The sequence below is a fragment of the Bombina bombina genome, chromosome 4 (assembly GCF_027579735.1).
Source record: "Bombina bombina isolate aBomBom1 chromosome 4, aBomBom1.pri, whole genome shotgun sequence".
Lineage (NCBI taxonomy): Eukaryota > Metazoa > Chordata > Amphibia > Anura > Bombinatoridae > Bombina > Bombina bombina.
Window position 1 is genome coordinate 318,752,751 of NC_069502.1, and position 22,607 is coordinate 318,775,357.

At 38.5% G+C, this 22,607-nt stretch overlaps 1 protein-coding gene across 1 annotated transcript in view; it reads right to left on the reverse strand.

Moving 5' to 3' along the window:
* The window catches only part of P2RY12 (purinergic receptor P2Y12), a 41,951-nt gene extending 19,849 nt beyond the window's left edge, over positions 1–22,102 (reverse strand). The window contains exon 1 of the mRNA XM_053709013.1: positions 21,875–22,102. Coding sequence (XP_053564988.1) covers positions 21,875–21,887 — 13 coding nt within the window. The 5' untranslated portion in view covers positions 21,888–22,102. The remainder of the gene's footprint in view (positions 1–21,874) is intronic.
* Between the last annotated feature and the right edge of the window lie 505 nt (positions 22,103–22,607).

Here is a 22,607-nt window from a genome sequence, read left to right on the forward strand (position 1 = left end):
ACTCGACAATTCTGGTGGCCAGGTCCTCATTCTGATGTTGCTGCGTATGTTGCTTCCTGCTCAGTTTGTGCACAGAATAAGACTCCTCGACGTCTTCCTGTGGGTCTTCTTCAACCTAATGCTAATGGTGAGCGTCCTTGGACACATCTTTCCATGGACTCCATTGTTGAGCTCCCTGTTTCCAATCGCAAGACTGTTATCCTTATAGTGGTTGACCGTTTTTCTAAAATGTCACATTGCATTCCCTTGAAGAAGCTGCCTACCGCTCAGAAGCTTGCTTCAATTTTTGCCCGGGAGGTCTTCCATTTACATGGGTTACCCAAGGAGATAGTGTCGGACCGTGGTAGCCAGTTTGTCTCCAGATTTTGGTGTTCCTTTTGTGCTCAAATGGGGATCCAGCTTTCCTTCTCCTCGACATATCACCCTCAATCCAGTGGGGCTGTGGAATGGTCTAATCAAGCTCTGGAACAGTTCCTCCATTGCTATGTCTCAAATCACCACAATAGTTGGTCTGAACTGTTACCTTGGGCAGAGTTTGCTCGTAATAGTGCTATTTATGCTTCCTCCAAGTTATCCCCATTCATAGCAAATTATGGGTTTCAACCATCCTTGTTGCCCAATTCATTCATGTCTCAGGGTATTCCGGCTTTGGAGGAGCATCTCCGGCAACTCTGTTCCATGTGGGTGCAGATTCAGGATTGCCTTCATTGCTCTATGCAGCGCCAAAAGTTCCAAGCTGATCGTAGGCGTCTGCCCGTGCCTTCCTATAAGGTTGGTGAGAGGGTTTGGCTGTCCTTCTGCAACTTGAACCTTTGTGTGCCTTCCAATAAACTGGCTCCCCGTTATATTGGTCCTTTATGAATACTCTGATGGGTCAATCCTGTGGCCTACGCTCTTGATCTTCCTCCTGCAATGCACATGTCCAATGTTTTTCATGTCTCCCTCTTTAAACCTTTGGTTTGTAATCGGTTTACCACTGTGTTGCCTCGTCTCCATCCTATCTTTGTTGACAACCATGAAGAATATGACGTCAGCAGCATTATTGACTCTCGTATGTCCAGGGGCCGCATACAGTATTTGGTTCGCTGGAGGGGTTACGGTCCAGAGGAGCGTTCATCGGTTCCCTCCTCTGATGTTCATGCTCCCACCCTCCTCCGTGCCTTCCATGCCCGTTTCCCCAATAAGCCTTTTGTCCTCCCGCAGGGGAGGGGTCGTTGACGGGAGGGTACTGTCAGGTTTTTTTTCCCTACTTTGTTTGCCATGTGCTGCTGGCAGCCATTTTACTCACCTCTCTTGCTGACTCTGGTGCATAGTGTGTGATGCTGCTCATTTACTGCATGCCCTTTTATGGCCAGATTGGTGTACATCATCCATGTGAGACAGATTGCTGTCTCAGAAATGTGATGTCATTACTTATTAATTTAAGGGCCTGTGTGCAGTATGCTTTGCCCTTGCGATGTCTCAGACCTGTTTGTGAGATTTCCAGTTCCTGTGTATTACTTGGCTGTCTGACGTCCCTCCTGGTTCCTGATCCCTGGCTAATTATTTTCTCCAATTAAAAGGCACTGCAATGGGGGCAAAATTTGCCCCCTCGTCTGCCAACCTCACAATGGGGTGGTGGGAATTAACCCACATATACGGAGAGAATAACAACTTTGCAAATAAAATAAAATCTTACTACAGGTATATAGATGATTTAATATTTATATGGACATGAGACAAGAGTGAGGTAGCATCCTTTATAGACTCCCTCAAACAGAACTTATGGGGCTTGAAATTTACTTATGGGTGCAATGATTCCTCAGTTTTTTATCTTGATTTGAAAATCCATATAAGGGAACAGGAAAAATTGAAACCACCAACTATAAGAAACCAATTTCGTGAAACACCCTCCAACATGGCAAAAGCAATTATCCAGCCAGTGTACAGAAATCTATAGCAAAAGGGCAATTTGTAAGAATGAAAATAAATTGTTCAAATGAGAGGGAGTACAAGATACACAGTGAGACGATTATATGAGCGAGGGTAAAGCAAACATACTGTAAGAAAAATGAAAAACCAAGTTGTCATGATAGATAGGAAGACCTTGCTGAAAGACACTCCAAAGGTATCCGCATCTATGATTGCTAGAGACACAGACAGAGTGACCTTTGTGACTCAGTATTCTTCAGATTACCAAGAAGTTTGTTAGGTAATCAGGAAACACTTGCCTATGTTAACTGCAGACGACGGATTGACAGGTATACTAAAAAATGGATGCAGGTTCTCATATAGAAAAGGGGTGACACTGGGAAACATCTAGTGACCTATCACAGAATACGGCAATGAGTGCTTGGCTCACATCTAAAGGAATGTTTAGATGTATTTGAGTCTTATAAGACAAAAATAAAAGAGGCGCCCTTGGTGCAATAACTCAAGATATTCAAGTGGAGCAATAGCGTGGTGATAGCAATTAGGTACTCACAAACAGAAGTGCACATCCAGTGCCGTTTCCTGATTACCTCACAAACTTCTTGGTAATCTGAAGAATACTGAGTCACAAAGGTCACTCTGTCTGTGTCTCTAGCAATCCTAGATGTGAATACCTTTTGGAGTGTCTTTCAGCAAGGTCTTCCTTTCTATCATGTCAACTTGGTTTTTCATTTTTCTTACAGTATATTTGTTATACCCTCGCTCATATAATCATCTCACTGTGTATAGAAGATGTAGGTAAAGTATTTACAATAAAAGTTAACCCTTTTACCTGTATATATTATAATCCAAGGACACGGTAGGTAAAAGTAAACTTGATTAAAACTAACAAAACATGAGTTTAGTTTTTTTGTTCGTTTTTGTTAGTTTTAATCAAGTTTACTTTTACCTACCGTGTCCTTGCATTATAATATATACAGGTAAAAGGGTTAACTTTTATTGTAAATACTTTACCTACATCTTCTATATAGATATACTGGATTTCCATCACAACTTTTACACGCCCTTACTCATTCCTGGAAATAATGAACTTTTGTAAATAAACTGAAGCAGCTTTTTCCTATAAGCTTTACTACAAAGGACTTCTGCTCTTACTGAGGATTGCATATCCAGAAACAGCAAACATATTAATTTTGTAGACTTATCGTAAGTGCTACCTCCTCATTGGGCCGTGTTCCCTTGTCGATACCGGAAGCTGTGACATCACTGGAGACGAGCCCCTTTGTGGCCCAGCTGCCCTGTTGGATTAGTGCACTTCTGTTTGTGAGTCCCTAATTGCTATCACCACGCTATTGCTCCACTTGAATATCTTGAGATATTGCACAAAGGGCGCCTCTTTTATTTTTGTCTTATAGGATTCAAGTATATCTTTTGTTCCATCTCTGGTGAGAGAGCTGCCTGCCTTTAATATCCTGTTCCGCTGTTGAAGGACAACATTATGGACACACACATATGAACATTGGATTTGATATTATATGTGCATTGACTTTTGATTTCTTTTCTACTGATTTATAATTTTTATATTGTTTTTATATTTATATTGTTTTATTATTCATCTTGCCTCATTGGGGGTGCATTTGGTGCACCTCTCACACAATATTTTGTATTTTATTGTGGTTTGCAATGTTTAGATGTGGCTATGGCCGGTGCATTCCCTGCAGCTTCATACAGAAGGGAGAAAACTTCAGGTCAGCAGCTAATTACAAAGAGTACCACATTGACAGTTGTGTCAATTGCAGGTCAAAATTTGCAATCTATATGGCCTGGTGCACATGCACGAAAAAACAGTACATAGGTTGTTCCTCCAGGGAGGTCAGAGAGAAGATACAACAGCATTTATCAGATATCAGGAGATCTGATGCTAGATCAGAACTAGCAAAACATTTCATCCAAGTACATGATAGTTCCAATTTGACCTTTAGATGGATGGTAATCAAAAGACTTAAGAAATCCAAAAGAGAGGGAGATTTGAACAAGCTATTGCTAAAACGGGAGGCCTCTTGGATTTTTTCCTTGGCCACCAGGATCCCCAATGGATATAACTCTATTTATGATATCATTAACTTTTGGGAATAAACCCCGACTGTAGACAAAATTAATTTACCTCTGGTATACACTGGTTAGTTGCAGTACATGAGCAAAGGTATAGAAGAAGAGTACAGTGACATAGGTTTGGAGGGTCTCTAATTTAATGTCAGTCAGTAGTCTACAAGTAATATTAACCCTATATTAACCCTATATAATAAATTATATCTGAAATAATATTTCGGCTTTTTAAGGTCGATTACATCCAAGCATTATAATTGGGAATTCAGGAGTAGCATTTCATCTGTTCTAGTCTCCCTCCCCTTTTGACAATTCTTTCAGTCACACTTTCAGGGATAAACTCATGTACCTAAATGGCTTTTAATAAGTAAGTTCCATAGAAACTAACATTAAAACCAGCTGGAGTTCTAAAAACAAAAAACAGATATATAGGAGAGCTGAGTTTTTCAAATAAAAACACACAGACAGAAGGTCAACACAAAATACAGCGAGATAGATGTAGCATTTCATATATGTATATATATTTCTATGTAAGACAGATTGTGCCTTACAACAATAAAGTCAGCCGTAGCTCAGAAATGGACATACGTAAAGGTCGTTTTACACATATTACCATACAAATTAAAGGCTAAGTAAGACATAGCCTGTCACAAAGGAAAAAGTAATAAGTAGTAATAAGTAAAAGTTTTTTTCCAAACATGTATGGGTATATATACATCCATTGACTAGATTCTTCAAAACGCTTATTTATTACATTGGCATTCCTATATTATTATTTTTATTGTTTCTTAAAATGTCAGTTATTTTTCCAGCTATGTTTTTTCCAGCCTTTGCCTTTGTCTCATTTATTTACTTGATTCAACCTACTATTCATACATGTAAAAAGAGCTTGAGATTAACTAATAGACAAAGTATATTCAGGCTTTCATTATACAATTAGAGGTCAACCAATAAGGATACAGCACTAGGTATTTATTTTAACTAGCACACACTGTTTTAACTATGTCTATGATTAAGGCCAATGGCCGAAGCATGTCAGACTAAGACCATTGCTTTTTGCTGTTTGCTGTTAGCTGCATGTTGCAGCTTTTCCTTTTAACTTGTCGAATAATTCTAGACTTTTTAACCGAAGCTAGTGCCGGCTGTTCTGTATATCTTCATATATACATACATACATATATATATATATATATATATATATATATATATATATATATATCTTTAAAAATAAAATAACAGTTTCTTCTAAGTGAAAGCAATGCTATTTCAAGTATTTCTTATTGCACCTTCAGTGTAATGCACTTGGCCTAGCTCACCTTCGGGTTAACACGTGAGTGGAGGCCATAATAGGCCTTTGTAGTGCACCCCATAGTGCACCAAAGATACTTAGCAAGGATGTCCTATCAAAACTCGAGATGTTAGTGCTAGCAGGTTATAACTTTTTACTTTCAATTTGTAATATGAGCGCAAGAATATGAGCACTATTGATCAGTGTTAGCTCTCAATAGCACTAATATTTTTTTGCATTCCATTTGTAATCTAGTTCAATACCTTTAAGTTTCTTTATTTTTGAAGACACTGATCTTAACCCCTTAAAGACTATTTTTCTGGTCTTTCTATGGGGATTGGGAAATTATTAGCGCAGTTATTTCTCAGTAGCAAGACCATGCTGTTTCCGTTGACAAGAAGGAAGGAGGGAGGGTATAACAGTGCTTGCGGTGGGACCTGCGCTATTATAAAAAAGAAAACCCTTAACGAATGGGTTTAAGGGATTAAATCCCAACTCCAAAAAAAATCTTCATGATAGTCACCTCTAATCTCCTCCTTATCCTCTTCCAGATAGAAAATGCATCTTAAAGGGAAAGTAATCAACAAAAATGTTATTGTTAAAAAAGATAGATAATCCCTTTATTTACCATTCCCCAGTTTTGCATAACCAGCACTGTTATAGAAATATACTTTTTACCTCTGTAATTACCTTGTATCTAAGCTTCTGCAGACTGCCTCCCTATCTCAGATCTTTTGACAGACTTGCATTTCAGGCAATTAGTGCTGACTCTTAAAGGGACAGTCTACACCAGAATTTTTATTGCTTAAAAAGATAGATAATCCCTTTATTACCTATTTCCCAGTTTTGCATAACCAACACAGTTATATTAATATACTGTTTAACCCCTGTGATTACCTTGTATCTAAGCCTCTGCAAACTACCCCCTTATTTCAGTTATTTTGACAGACTTGCATTTTAGACAATCAGTGTTGGCTCCTAGGTAACTGAACATGAACTAATGTCCTCTAGTGGTGAAAAACTGTCAAAATGCATTCAGATAAGAGGTGGCCTTCAAGGTCTAAGAAATTAGCATATGAGCCTAACTAGGTTTAGCTTTAAACTAAGAATACCAAGAGAACAAAGCAAAATTGGTGATAAAAGTGAATTGGAAAGTTGTTTAAAATTACATGCCCTATCTGGGGGGGCGGAGCCTGCTCTCAAAGCGGCAGGACATGTCTCTGTGAAGCTCCGTGAGACTGTGAAGATTTTTGCAAACTATTTATTTCAAGTCTACAAAATATTCCACTAATTGGATATATTTGACCTTATATGTTGCTTCAGTTTGTATATACTCTAAGAGCTGATGTTTTGACTTTGTTTTTGCCTATGTTCTCTGAGACGGCTGTGTTGTAGCCTTCTCGCAGGCCCGGAAGCCATCTTAATTTGGGCCTCGTGGAGGTTTTAGAACATAGGACTGGGGCTGCCGCATATTAACCCCCCCCCCCCACTGCCGGGGTTACGGTGTCCTAAAATTAGGACTCTTTTCGATTCCTGATCCACTTCAAGAAGGAATTATCTAGCAAGCTTTGAATATTGAAGGCGCTACCATTATTGAACCTAAATCATACACTGATCATGGAGGCCCTGAATAGATGGGAGTCACAGATGACCCAGCTTATAGAGGAACATTACCGGACGCTGACAAAGGAACTGTGCGATCTCCTTGCAGCCGCTCCAGTAGCTAAGATACTCACACTAGACTGCAAGGACCAGTTTAGCCAAACACCCGTACCAGCGCAATACTTGCAGAGCGAGGGCCGCACAGCTTCAATCCAGAGCCCCATCGAGGTCCAGAGCGTTTCCGGTATTGAGACCGATACAGAAATCTTGCCCGACCAGAGCCTCAGAAGTTCTAATAAGGAAGCATCTGTTGGTAATACAAAGAAATCTCCTGAGACGGCCTATGATGGTCATGAAGGGGTGAACCTCTGGGAAGTTCCCGCTGCAGGACTGGAGAGAGCGGCTAAATTTCAACACCCAGAAGGTAAAGCTGTACACAGTGTTGATTTGAAGCAGCGTGGCGACAGCGATCTCAAGGCTGCTAATTCAACCTCCCTGGCAATGCAGGAGTTTAGATCATACTTGGCTGAGAGATCCCTGGATGGTGCCTTGTCTGAAGCCCAGACGGAACCGGGGCCGAAATTGCTTAATTTTTTACTCTTTTCACCGCTCTCAAATATACAGCTAAACAGGGCTCACAGCGTAGCACTACTTCGGGACATACTGGCTGATAAGATAAGAAGCTCTGACAAAATGAGTATTGGATGAACCCCTTTAGAGGTACTAGCCGATTCATGGGCAATCACTCACGTTACTGACTACACTTACTAACTTATTCTTTTGGCTCTCCAGAATCCGTGTTACACCAAACATGCTTACTTGTTCCTCTTTGTAAATCCTAATGATGGCTTATGAGACTGTAGTCTGGGACATTCACTTACCATGACGTTTATTTTTGGCACTATTATATATGTTCATGTGTTTTTTCTTTAGGAGTTAGATTTTTCATTGCCCAATTTTATGTCTTTCTTTTTTGCAGTTTCTTTAATATATCCCTATAGGATTAACGGATATTCAATACTCAAAATAGCGTAGGAATAAGGGATAAAAAATGTAGTCTAGTCTAGAAAGAGAACTCATACGTTTTTTAGATCACAAGAGGGAGTGAGTGATGAGTGCTATTATGGGGGCATGCAGGAAGGAAATATCAAAGGAATGCACCTAAAAATGAATTGGTTATGTCGATGTAGAGAATATTCTATAAATAAGCCATTTCACCATGCAACACAATTTATATTGTTTACTACCCTGTTATTGAATAAGAATAACATGTAGGGCTTCAGATATATGCTTAAATAGTATTTTTAAATTTAATGGCTCCTAACACAAGAACGGTACACCCCTTTCCTGAGCACAGGCGTACCATTTAACATCAGTGCTTGCTTCATTATAAATGCTAAATAGCTTTGGTCTATAATTATTGGTAATGAAATGCAAAACTACTTTACATCATTATACCACTATGATAGCTTATTGTTTTCTGGGGATTTTACTTCCTTTTTGTTATTGCTCAAAATTTTGTCTAGATGAGGGTAGGGCTGCCGGCGGCCGAGGCAGTCAAACCTATTCAATGTGGAAGTTTGCCTTGATTTGACAGTAGGTCACTATTGTGGGGATCCCCCCTATTATTTATGTGCTACGATATCCATACAGCCCATACAGAGATAGTCAGAGTGGTTTTTATCATATTAGCAGGAATCAAGTCCATATTTAACCCCTCAGTATATTTGCATTGCTGGAGAGTAGACATCAAAAGCCATACAATTATATACTGCTGTCTTGTCATGGCGTACTTCGCCTGCTAGCATTAAATTTTACCCCAGTTATGTCGCAGTAGTCAGGGTACAGAAAACCTGTTTTGGGACTACTTTGCTTTAGTTTATAAATCTAATTATAAGTGGATGACCCGTTTCATGCCTATAACCTGTATGTTCTTTTCAATAATTCTTAGCACTAGTTGGCGCTCCGTTGCTATGATATTTCCACTCCAAAAAAAGAGGCCTTGGGTAGATCACAAATATGTAAATTAAGTTGGCCCTCATGGATTGTATGCTTACTCACTGAGCCTGTTAATAGTTATATCAGCCTGTTAATTAAAATAGGAAATAGATTTTCTAGCTCTATAATTAATACAGTTTGTCCTGTTTTCCTTTACTCCCTAGTCTGACCACATCCCATTTTAAATATTGGGTCTGAGGACCCATGAGTCACAACATCTTGGAATAATGGGGTATATAGCTAACGCTTGAATGAGCCAATTCATAAATTAGACTATAGATAATTGGTTCTTTCCTTTTCAGTGTTATCCTACACTAATGCTTAATGCCCAAATGTGAAGGCCTCCATTACTTAAGTTCTAAAACTGTGCCAGAGTGGTTCAAAAAGCGTAATTTAAAAAAAAAAAGCCTAATTTCTATGTAATATATGTTAAAATAGGAAAAATGAAGTTCACTACTTGGGACCCAAAAGTGGCCCCCTATGGTTCATGGTAGTCTTCTATAGCTTTGTTTTTTTATTTACTGTGAGGTCCAAAAGTGGCCTCTTTTGTTATTCAGAAGGCTTATAGTTTAACAGGCTAATATGATGTTCATTATTATCCCTAATCAACGCTCTATAATTTTGATGTGGTTATTTAGAATTGATCTCTTTCTTTGTTTGTATTGATTGTACTGTAAAGCATAGCCTGTATGCCGTGAACTTCAATAAAAAATATTTAAAAAAAAAAAAAATTACATGCCCTATCTGAATCATGAAAATTTATTTTGGACTAGACTGCCCCTTTAAATAACTTCACGCGCGTGAGAACTATCAGGTAGAAAAAAAATTCAGCGTAAAAACAGTAACACAGCCATTACGAGTTGTGTCGGTATAGCTATACTGCAAGCATTGTAGCCTGTAACGCAACGTCAATCCCACTCTCAAAAAAATGTGTGGGATTTCCATAGCGCCACTATTACAGGTTGTGCATTCAGGCTAAAATGCTTCCGTTACAGCCTATACTGACACGATCCATACCGCCATCTGAGAGCAGTAGTTATGGATTTTGTGTAACAAAAATGTTTCACAAAACTCATAGCTAAAGTGTTACAAAGTACACTAACACACATAAACTACCTATTAACCCTTAAACCGCCACCCTCTCGCATCGCAAACACTATTTAAAACTTATTAAACCCTAATCTGCCATCCACCCACATCCCCGCCACTATAATAAAGTTATGAACCCCTATTCTGCCGCTCCCCAACACCACTAACTAAACCTATTAACCCCTAAACTGCCAGCCCCCACATCGCCACTACTAACTAAACCTATTAACCCCTAAACCACCAGCCCCCCACATCAGCACTAATAAATTAAACTATTAACCCTAAACCTATCACCCCTAACTTTAAATTAAAATTACAATATCCCTATCTTAAAATAAATAAAAACTTACCTGTGAAATAAAAAAAAAAACTAAGTTTAAACTACCAATTAAACCTAACATAACTATTATACTAAAATTAAAATAACTACCAATTCAAAAAACTAAATTACACATTAAAAAAAACCTTACACTAGCCTTTTAAGTGCTATTGGTAGTTTATTGTAGGCTAGGGGTTTTTTTTATTTTGGGGGGCTTTTTTATTTTTATAGGGCTATTAGATTAAGTGTAATTGTTTTTAATTTTGATAATTTTGTTTGTTATTTTTCGTAATTTAGTGTTTGTTATTTTTGTAATTTTAGACTTTAATTTTTTTAGTAGTATTAGGATTTGTTTAATGTGTAATTTAGTTTTTTTTAATTGGTAGTTATTTTAATTTTAGTATAATAGTTTAGTATAATAGTTATGTTAGTTTAATTTATAGTTTAAACTTAATTTTTTTTAATTTCACAGGTAAGTTTTCTCCAACATTGGTGTGTCCGGTCCACGGCGTCATCCTTACTTGTGGGATATTCTCTTCCCCAACAGGAAATGGCAAAGAGTCCCAGCAAAGCTGGTCACATGATCCCTCCTAGGCTCCGCCCACCCCAGTCATTCTCTTTGCCGTTGCACAGGCAACATCTCCACGGAGATGGTTAAGAGTTTTTTGTAGTTTTATTCTTCTATCAAGTGTTTGTTATTTTAAAATAGTGCTGGTATGTACTATTTACTCTGAAACAGAAAAGGATGAAGATTTCTGTTTGTAAGAGGAAGATGATTTTTAGAAGACAGTAACTAAAATCGATTGCTGTTTCCACACAGGACTGTTGAGATGAAGTAACTTCAGTTGGGGGAAACAGTTAGCAGTCTTTTCTGCTTAAGGTATGACTAGCCATATTTCTAACAAGACCATGTAATGCTGGAAGGCTGTCATTTCCCCTCATGGGGACTGGTAAGCCATTTTCTTAGTTAAACATAAAAGAATAAAGGGCTTCAAAAAGGGCTTAAAAACTGGTAGACATTTTTCTGGGCTAAAACAATTGCTTTACTAGGCATATTATGCAGATTCTAACTAATTATTGGTATTATAATCTTGGGGAACATTTAGAAAAACGGCAGGCACTGTGTTGGACACCTTTTTCAGATGGGGGCCTTTCTAGTTATAGACAGAGCCTCATTCTGGGACTGTATAAGGGTTAAATGTAAAAGGGTCTAAGGGTTAAAGCTCTGAAATTTGGTGTGCAATACTTTTAATGCTTTAAGACACTGTGGTGAAATTTTGGTGAATTTTGAACAATTCCTTCATACTTTTTCACATATTCAGTAATAAAGTGTTTTCAGTTTGAAATTTAAAGTGACAGTAACGGTTTTATTTTAAAACTTTTGTTGTGCTTTGTTGACAAGTTTAAGCCTGTTTAACATGTCTGTACCATCAGATAAGCTATGTTCTATATGTATGAAAGCCAATGTGTCTCCCCATTTAAATGTATGTGATAATTGTGCCATAGTGTCCAAACAAAGTAAGGACAGTAATGCAACAGATAATGATATTGCCCAAGATGATTCCTCAAATGAGGGGAGTAAACATGATACTACATCATCCCCTACTGTGTCTACACCAGTTATGCCCACACAGGAGGCCCCTAGTACATCTAGTGCGCCAATACTTATTACCATGCAACAATTAACGGCTGTAATGGATAACTCCATAGCAAATCTTTTATCCAAAATGCCTACTTATCAGAGAAAGCGCGATTGCTCTGTTTTAAACACTGAAGAGCAAGAGGACGCTGATGATAACTGTTCTGACATACCCTCACACCAATCTCAAGGGGCCATGAGGGAGGTTTTGTCTGATGGAGAAATTTCAGATTCAGGAAAAATTTCTCATCAAGCTGAACCTGATGTTGTGACATTTAAATTTAAATTAGAACATCTCCGCGCACTGCTTAAGGAGGTGTTATCTACTCTGGATGATTGTGACAATTTGGTCATTCCAGAGAAATTATGTAAGATGGACAAGTTCCTAGAGGTTCCGGTGCCCCCCGACGCTTTTCCTATACCCAAGCGGGTGGCGGACATAGTAAATAAAGAGTGGGAAAGGCCCGGCATACCTTTTGTTCCCCCCCCTATATTTAAGAAATTATTTCCTATAGTCGACCCCAGAAAGGACTTATGGCAGACAGTCCCCAAGGTCGAGGGGGCGGTTTCTACTCTAAACAAACGCACTACTATTCCTATCGAAGATAGTTGTGCTTTCAAAGATCCTATGGATAAGAAATTAGAGGGTTTGCTTAAAAAGATTTTTGTACAGCAAGGTTACCTTCTACAACCAATTTCATGCATTGTTCCTGTCACTACGGCAGCGTGTTTCTGGTTCGAGGAACTAGAAAAATCGCTCAGTAAAGAATCTTTGTATGAGGAGGTTATGGACAGAGTTCAAGCACTTAAATTGGCTAACTCTTTTGTTTTAGATGCCGCTTTGCAATTAGCTAGATTAGCGGCGAAAAATTCAGGGCTTGCTGTCGTGGCGCGCAGAGTGCTTTGGCTAAAGTCTTGGTCAGCGGATGTGTCTTCCAAGACAAAATTGCTTAACATTCCTTTCAAAGGTAAAACATTATTTGGACCTGATTTGAAAGAGATTATTTCAGACATCACTGGGGGAAAGGGCCACGCCCTCCCACAGGATAGGTCTTTTAAGGCTAATAATAAGCCTAATTTTCGTCCCTTTCGCAGAAACGGACCAGTCTCTAATTCTGTATCCTCTAAGCAAGAGGGTAATACTTCACAACCCAAACCAGCCTGGAAACCAATGCAAGGCTGGAACAAGGGTAAGCAGGCCAAGAAGCCTACCACTGCTACCAAAACAGCATGAAGGGATAGCCCCCGATCCGGGACCGGATCTAGTAGGGGGCAGACTTTCTCTCTTTGCTCAGGCTTGGGCAAGAGATGTTCAGGATCCTTGGGCGCTAGAAATAGTTTCTCAAGGTTATCTCCTGGAATTCAAGGAACTACCCCCAAGGGGAAGGTTCCACAGGTCTCAATTATCTTCAAACCAAATAAAGAGACAGGCATTCTTACATTGTGTAGAAGACCTGTTAAAGATGGGAGTGATACATCCAGTTCCAATAAGAGAACAAGGAATGGGATTTTATTCCAATCTGTTCATAGTTCCCAAAAAAGAGGGAACATTCAGACCAATTTTGGATCTAAAGATCCTAAACAAATTTCTCAGGGTACCATCGTTCAAAATGGAAACTATTCAAACGATCCTACCTACTATCCAGGAAAATCAATTTATGACTACCTTGGATTTAAAGGATGCGTACCTACATATTCCTATCCACAAGGAACATCATCAGTTCCTAAGGTTCGCTTTTCTGGACAAGCATTACCAGTTTATGGCACTTCCATTTGGATTAGCCACTGCTCCAAGGATTTTCACAAAGGTACTAGGGTCCCTTCTAGCGGTTCTAAGACCAAGGGGCATTGCAGTAGTACCTTACTTGGACGACATCCTGATTCAAGCGTCGTCCCTGTCAAAAGCAAAGGCTCATACGGACATCGTCCTAGCCTTTCTCAGATCTCACGGATGGAAGGTGAACAAAGAAAAAAGTTCTCTGTCCCCGTCAACAAGAGTTCCCTTCTTGGGAACAATAATAGATTCCTTAGAAATGAGGATTTTTCTGACAGAGGTCAGAAAATCAAAACTTCTAAGCTCTTGTCAAGTACTTCATTCTGTTCCTCGTCCTTCCATAGCGCAGTGCATGGAAGTAATAGGATTGATGGTTGCAACAATGGACATAGTTCCTTTTGCACGAATTCATCTAAGACCATTACAACTGTGCATGCTCAGACAGTGGAATGGGGATTATACAGACTTGTCTCCGACGATTCAAGTAGATCAAAAGACCAGAGATTCACTCCGTTGGTGGCTGACCCTGGACAATTTGTCACAGGGAATGAGCTTCTGCAGACCAGAGTGGGTCATTGTCACGACCGACGCCAGCCTAGTGGGCTGGGGCGCGGTCTGGGAATCCCTGAAAGCTCAGGGTCTATGGTCTCGGGAAGAGTCTCTTCTCCCGATAAACATTCTGGAACTGAGAGCGATATTCAATGCTCTCAGAGCTTGGCCTCAACTAGCAAAGGCCAAATTCATAAGGTTTCAGTCAGACAACATGACGACCGTTGCATATATCAATCATCAGGGGGGGAACAAGGACTTCCCTGGCGATGAAAGAAGTGACCAAGATAATTCAATGGGCGGAGGATCACTCCTGCCACTTGTCTGCGATCCACATCCCAGGAGTGGAAAATTGGGAAGCGGATTTTCTGAGTCGTCAGACATTCCATCCGGGGGAGTGGGAACTCCATCCGGAAATCTTTGCCCAAATAACTCAATTATGGGGCATTCCAGACATGGATCTGATGGCGTCTCGTCAGAACTTCAAGGTTCCTTGCTACGGGTCCAGATCCAGGGATCCCAAGGCGACCCTAGTAGATGCACTAGTAGCACCTTGGACCTTCAACCTAGCTTATGTATTCCCACTGTTTCCTCTCATCCCCAGGCTGGTAGCCAGGATCAATCAGGAGAGGGCCTCAGTGATCTTGATAGCTCCTGCGTGGCCACGCAGGACTTGGTATGCAGACCTGGTGAATATGTCATCGGCTCCACCATGGAAGCTACCTTTGAGACAGGACCTTCTTATTCAGGGTCCATTCGAACATCCGAATCTGGTTTCCCTCCAACTGACGGCTTGGAGATTGAACGCTTGATTTTATCAAAGCGTGGGTTTTCAGATTCTGTAATAGATACTCTGATTCAGGCTAGAAAGCCTGTAACTAGAAAAATTTACCATAAAATATGGAAAAAATATATCTGTTGGTGTGAATCTAAAGGATTCCCATGGAACAAGATAAAAATTCCTAAGATTCTATCCTTTCTACAAGAAGGTTTGGAGAAAGGATTATCTGCAAGTTCTCTGAAGGGACAGATCTCTGCTTTATCTGTTTTACTTCACAAAAGACTGGCAGCTGTGCCAGATGTTCAAGCATTTGTTCAGGCTCTGGTTAGGATCAAGCCTGTTTACAGACCTTTGACTCCTCCCTGGAGTCTAAATCTAGTTCTTTCAGTTCTTCAAGGGGTTCCGTTTGAACCCTTACATTCCACTAGGGCTGTGGCTTCCACATGGGCCTTCAAGAACGAGGCTTCTGTTGACCAGATATGTAAGGCAGCGACTTGGTCTTCACTGCACACTTTTGCCAAATTTTACAAATTTGATACTTTTGCTTCTTCGGAGGCTATTTTTGGAAGAAAGGTTTTGCAAGCCGTGGTGCCTTCCATTTAGGTGACCTGATTTGCTCCCTCCCTTCATCCGTGTCCTAAAGCTTTGGTATTGGTTCCCACAAGTAAGGATGACGCCGTGGACCGGACACACCAATGTTGGAGAAAACAGAATTTATGCTTACCTGATAAATTACTTTCTCCAACGGTGTGTCCGGTCCACGGCCCGCCCTGGTTTTTTAATCAGGTCTGATGAATTATTTTCTCTAACTACAGTCACCACGGTATCATATGGTTTCTCCTATATATATTTCCTCCTGTCCGTCGGTCGAATGACTGGGGTGGGCGGAGCCTAGGAGGGATCATGTGACCAGCTTTGCTGGGACTCTTTGCCATTTCCTGTTGGGGAAGAGAATATCCCACAAGTAAGGATGACGCCGTGGACCGGACACACCGTTGGAGAAAGTAATTTATCAGGTAAGCATAAATTCTGTTTTTATTTATTTTAACATAGGGATATTGTTTTTTAATATAAAGTTAGGGGGTTGTTAGGTTTATGGGTTAATAGTTTAATTTAGTTTTTTGTGAGGTTGGGGGCTGGCGGTTTAGGGTTTAATAGGTTTATTTAGTGGCGGTGATGTGGGAGGCCAGAGGTTTAGGGGTTAATAAATTTACTATAGTGGCGGCGTTGTCAGGGAGCGGCGGAATAGGGGTTAATAATTTATATTAGTTGCGGGAGTGGCAGATTAGGGGTTAATAACTTTAGTTAGGAGTCAGTGATGTCAGGGGCAGCAAATTATGAGTGTTTAGACTTGGGGTTTATGTTAGGGTGTTAGGTTTAAACGTAACTTTTTTTCCCTATAGACATTAATGGGGTTGCGTTACAGCAATCGCCATTCCGCGATTCAGGTGTCTATGGGGGAAAATGTGCACAAGCACGTCAAAGCAGCCCTTGGCTTTTGTGCGGTATGGAGCTTATCACCACCATATCGTACTCACAAGGAGGCTATTCATTAACTCGTAATGGCAGCGCTATGGAGAGTGAAATAACGCAAATTTTGTTGCGTTTGTTTAGCACCCTCTATAGCACAAAACTCGTAATCTAGGCGTATGTTATTTATTTGAAACACATGAACTAACGCCCTCTATCTGTAAAAAAAAAATGCCTTCAGATAAGAGGCTGCCTTCAAGGGCTTAGAAATTAGCATATGAGCCTAACTAGGTTTAGCTTTCAACTAAGAATACCAAGAAAACAAAAAAAAAATTGATGATAAAAGTAAATTGGAAAGTTAATTACAATGACATGCTCTATCTGAATCATGAAAGTTTAATTTGGACTTTACTATCCATTTAACTGACAGGATTTCTGCCAATCAGTGATCAATTAAATTATTAGTCATTACGGATTAAAAAGGGATAGGTTGAAGATCAGAATTTAGCTCTCCATCTTTTCACCAAAATAACAATCACAATGATATTATGGAACAATACACACCACTGCCAGCTCTCTCAGCTTGAATACTGCTGCACATACCCTCACAGCATATTTGCATATGCCACTAAAAAACAGTAAATAACATTAACTAGAACCATTTTTGCTAATAGAAGTATATTTCAAAAATGCTTCTATTTAAAATTAAAATGAACTCATCATGCACATTTCACTTTTGACCTTTTTTTCCATTTAAAGAGACAAGCAACCCAAAATTGTCTTTCATGATTCAGATTAAAGGTCCATGATACCCAAATGTTGAAACACTTGAAAGTGATGTAGCATAGCTGCAAAAAGCTGACTAGAAAGTATCACTTGAACATCTCTATGTAAAAAAGGAAGATATTTTACCTCACAATGTCCTAAGTATTCACACCCCATAGTAATGGACTTTAAAGGGACATTAAACACAAACATTTCATTATTCAGATAGAGAATATTTTTTTTTTTAAAGTTTCCAATTTACTTCTATTATCAAATTTGCTTTGTTTTCATGTTATTCTTTGTTGAAGGGATAGCTAAGTAGGTAGCGTGCATGTGCCTGAAGCACTACATGACAGGAAATAGTGCTGCCTGCTAATGTATAACATTGTTGCAAAACTGCTGCCATAAAGAGCTGCAGACACTTGCACAAAGGATAACAAGAAAATAAAGACAATTTGATAACAGAAGTAAATTGGAAATTTTTTAAAATTGTATGTTCATGAAAGAAAAAACTTGCGGCCAGATTACGAGTTTTGCGTTATGAGCTGTGCGGTGCTAACGTGCAGTTTTTTCTCACCGCTCACTTACCTGTAGCGCTGGTATTACGGGTTTTTACAAACCCGGCGTTAAAAGGCAAGAAGTGAGCGTAGAGCAAAATTGAGCTCCATACCGCACTTCAATACCAGCGCTGCTTAAGTCAGCGGTGAGCTGGTCGTACGTGCTCCTGCACGATTTCCCCATAGACATCAATGGGGAGAGCCGGCTGAAAAAATCTGGAGGACCACTTCTGCCGGCTTCATTGAGGACATCTTGCCACTTGGATGAAGACTTCTTCCGGTAAGTGAATCTTCGGGGGTTAGTATTAGGATTTTTTTAAAGGTGTATTGGGTGGGTTTATTTTTTAGGTTAAGGCTTTGGGCCTGCAATAGAGCTAAATGCCCTTTTAAGGGCAATGCTCATCCAAATGCCCTTTTCAGGGCAATGGGGAACTTAGTTTTTTTTAGTTAGGCTTTTATTTGGGGGGTTGGTTGTGTGGGTGGTGGGTTTTATTGTTGGGGGGGTTGTTTGTATTTTTTTTTACAGGTAAAAGAGTTGATTTCTTTGGGGCAATGCCCCGCAAAAGGCCCTTTTAAGGGCTATTGATAGTTTAGTTTAGGCTAGGGTTTTTTTTTATTTTGGGGGGGCTTTTTTTTGTTTTGATAGGGCTGTTAGATTAGGTATAATTAGTTGAAATATCTTGTAATTTGTTTTTTATTTTCTGTAATTTAGTGGGGGTATTTTGTGATTTAGCTAATTTAATTGAATTTATTTAATTGTATTTAATGTAGGTAATTGATTTAATTGTAGTCTAGTGTTAGGTGTTAGTGTAACTTAGGTTATGTTTTATTTTGCAGGTAAATTTGTATTTATTTTAGCTAGGTAGTTATTAAATAGTTAATAACTATTTAATAACTATTTTACCTAGTTAAAATAAATACAAACTTGCCTGTAAAATAAAAATAAACCCTAAGCTAGATACAATGTAACTATTAGTTATATTGTAGCTAGCTTAGGGTTTATTTTATAGGTAAGTATTTCGTTTTTATTAGGAATTATTTAGGTAATAACAGTAATTTTTATTTAGATTTATTTAAATTAGGTGGTGTTAGGGTTAGGGTAAGACTTAGGTTTAGCGGTTAATACATTTAGAATAGTGGCTGCGACGTTGGGGGCAGCAGATTAGGGGTTAATAAGTGTAGATAGGTTGCGGCGACATTGGGGGCGGCAGATTCGGGGTTAATAAATATAATGTAGGTGACGGCGATGTCCAGAGCGGCAGATTAGGGGTTAATAAATTAAGGTAGGTGGCGGCGATGTGTTTGCAAGGCGGGAGTGTGGGGTTAATATGTTTATTCTAGTGGTGGCGATGTCCGGAGCGGCAGATTAGTGGTTAAAAATTTTATTATAGTGTTTGTGATGCGGGGGGGGCCTCGGTTTAGGGGTTAATCGGTAGTTTATGGGTGTTAGTGTACTTTTTAGACCTTTAGTTATGAGTTTTATGCTACAGCTTTGTAGTGTAAAACTCATAACTACTGACTTTTGAATGTATTAGGAATCTTAGGAATCTTGGAGGTAGAGGGTGTACCACTCACTTTTTGGCCTCCCAGGACAAACTCGTAATATCAGCGCTATGAAAGTCCCATAGAAAAAAGACTTTACAAACTTTACGTAAGTCGGTTTGCGGTAAGGCCAAAGAAGTGTGCAGGTGCCCCTAAACCTGCAAGACTTGTAATAGCAGCGGAAGTGAAAAAAAGCAGCGTTAGGACCTGTTAACGCTGCTTTTTCATATTACCGCAAAACTCGTAATCTAGCCGTTGGGTTTTATGTCCCTTTAAGCAACAAATCAGTATGTCTGTCCCAAGACAGGCAAGGGAGTGAGCTTCGTGAAAACTGTTAGTTCCCTATTTAGTTTAAGGAAGTTTACTAAGAAATCTCATGAGAGTTAAGAGAAATCTCTTGAGATCACAGTAAAAGAGTTCATGACCTCAGCACCATTGATGCTGATTGGCTGCAGTTCATTTCTTCATTTTTTATTTTTTTTGCCTGCAGCTGGACAGCAGCTAAAGAATAACCTTTTACACATGACTTACACTGCTGAGCTGAGGAAGTTGTGAGGTAAAATATCTTCCTTTTTTACATAGAGATGCTGCTCAGGTGATATTTTCCTGACAGCTTTTTACAGTTATACTGCATCAGTTTTAAGTGTTTTAGCATATGAGTATTATGTCCCTTTAAACATACAGTTTTAAACAACTTTCTAATTTACTTCTATTATCACTTTTGCTTAATTTTCTTGGTATCCTTTATTGAAGGAGCAGCAATACAATACTGGGAGCTATCTGAACATATTGGTAAGCCAATGACAAGAGGCATATATGTGCAACCACCAATCAGCAGCTAGCTCCAAGCTCCTAAGCCTACCTAGGTATGCTTTGCAACATAGAATACCAAGAGAACTTAGATAATAGGAAAGTTATTTAAAATTGTATGCTCTATATGAGTCATGAAAGAAAATGTTTGGGTTTTATCTCTCTTGAGTTTACTGCAATAACAATACTCCAATTGGAAAAGTATTTTATTAATTCCTATTGAGTTGCTTTATTAAAGCTTAAAGTGAAAGTAAACTTTCATGAATGAAAGCCCGTTTTTTTAAAATACTATTAAAAACAGGGCCACTTTCATTCATCAAAGTTTACAAAGTAGCCGTTTTGATTAAAAACTTACCTTTCTTCTTTGCACAGCCAGAGCAGCTTCCCCCACACGGAGATCCTCTCTTCACACGTCAGCAATGACTAATCCGGCTTCCTCCAATCACGGCTTTCCCCTCAGGGTAGTCATTGCCTTAGGCCATGCCGTGATTGGAGGAAGCTGGATTAGTCATTGCTGACGTGTGAAGAGAGGATCTACGGGTGTGGGAAGCTGCTCTGGCTGTGAAAAAAACAAAGGTAAGTTTTTAATCAAAACGGCTGCTTTGTAAACTTTGCTGAATGAAAGTGCCCCTGTTTTTAATAGTATTTAAAAAAAACGGGCTTTCATTCATCAAAGTTTACCTTCACTTTAATGTAGCACTCAAAGAAATATAATATTTCAAATGCATGATTTATTTTTGTTTGTTAATTTTTAACAGCAGACATATCTTTGATGAATAAATTGACTTTTTCCTTTCAACCTGTGAGCAGCACTCATCCCTGTTCACCAAAAATGATTTGCCAGTGAAAAATAAATATATTAGCATTTCTTGATAATTCATACTGAGTTTCTAAAAATGTAAATAATTAAATATATTATATTATATATATATATATATATATATATATATATATATATATATATATATATATATATATATAAATATAATGTGACTTAAAAAACATAAACTCATATATCAAATTTGGTGATGGAGATCCTACTCTGTTAAAATAACCTCTTTCAAATGGACATGGAAGTCAAAAGTAAAATGTTATGATTCCCTTAAAATATATAATTAAAACTAGAAAATCCAGTTTATTTCTTTTATTAAATGTACTTATTACTATAGGTATGCTTTATTGAAGCCTAGGTCCTTTCCATAAGGGCATTATATGGCAACAGTATATCCAACAATGCTTGTAACAAAGTTTTACATAAAGATCGAAGGCACATTCCTGAGAATTCAATATACAGCCATGGAAAGTGGGCAAGTGACACTATTAGAAAGAGCTCTATTTGATATAATACATACAATGGATTTTTTAAAATAAATTGTGCCCTTTATCTTAATTGTGAGAGTTTAACTTGACTTTCATGTCCCTTTAATTACAGATTTTGAGTTAAATTACCCATACCTATGGTAAAATTCAGTAATCTACCCCCAGTTATTTTATTTATAAAACATATTTTGTAGATCTGCTATTCAATACGCGAGATGGATTTGAGTAAGGAAATATGCATTATGCTCAGTATGTTAGCTCAAATTGCACTGTGCGCAGGCTGTAATGTTATCTTTCTTCTATGAAAAAGGAAGTGGCTTTAAAAAAATATCATAAAACTGTTAAGAATCTTACCTGAATATTCCATTGTGGTATCCTTGTTACTTTGGTTTGTATTTAAAATTGTATTATTTGTACCCAGGGAGTCATAAGGCAGTGCTGAATTTTTTTAAGAAAAAAAAAAAAGAAAACCCAAAGAACATCTATGTGTTCATGATGGATTAAAAAATGTAAAGCATAGATGGGTGTGATTCAATCTGTACAACTTTGTCTTGGAGAAAAAAAAAACATTTCACCCTTTCACATTTGCAGTTTCTTTGTGATTTTAATATAGCCAACTTCTGCTTTTTGTTCCTGCTGAGGTCTAAAAGTTTTGAGCATATATGTTTGTGGTGTTCTTTATCATTGTGCTCTTGCCTAGAAAAAAAAAGGAGTAATTGAGTTTATGAACAACAGATATATACTCACACACTCATACACAAAACATGTGTGTATACAGTATATGTTCTTCACTTTATTTAATTTATAATTCTGTGTATGATTCTAATTCTATACTTAGTCAGTTTTTCAGAGTAATATGTAACAAATCTAGCATATTCAATCATTAATAAATCATGTACACATGCATTATGAGTGCAGGAAGTGACATGTTAAGTGACATCACCAGCACTTGGGGCTTGTGGAGAAAGAGAATACACGTGGATGAATTAAAGGGACAGGAAACCCCAACATTTTCTTTCAGGATTTGAATAGAACATACAATTTTAAACAACTTTCCAATTTACTTCCATTATCAAATTTGCTTAAT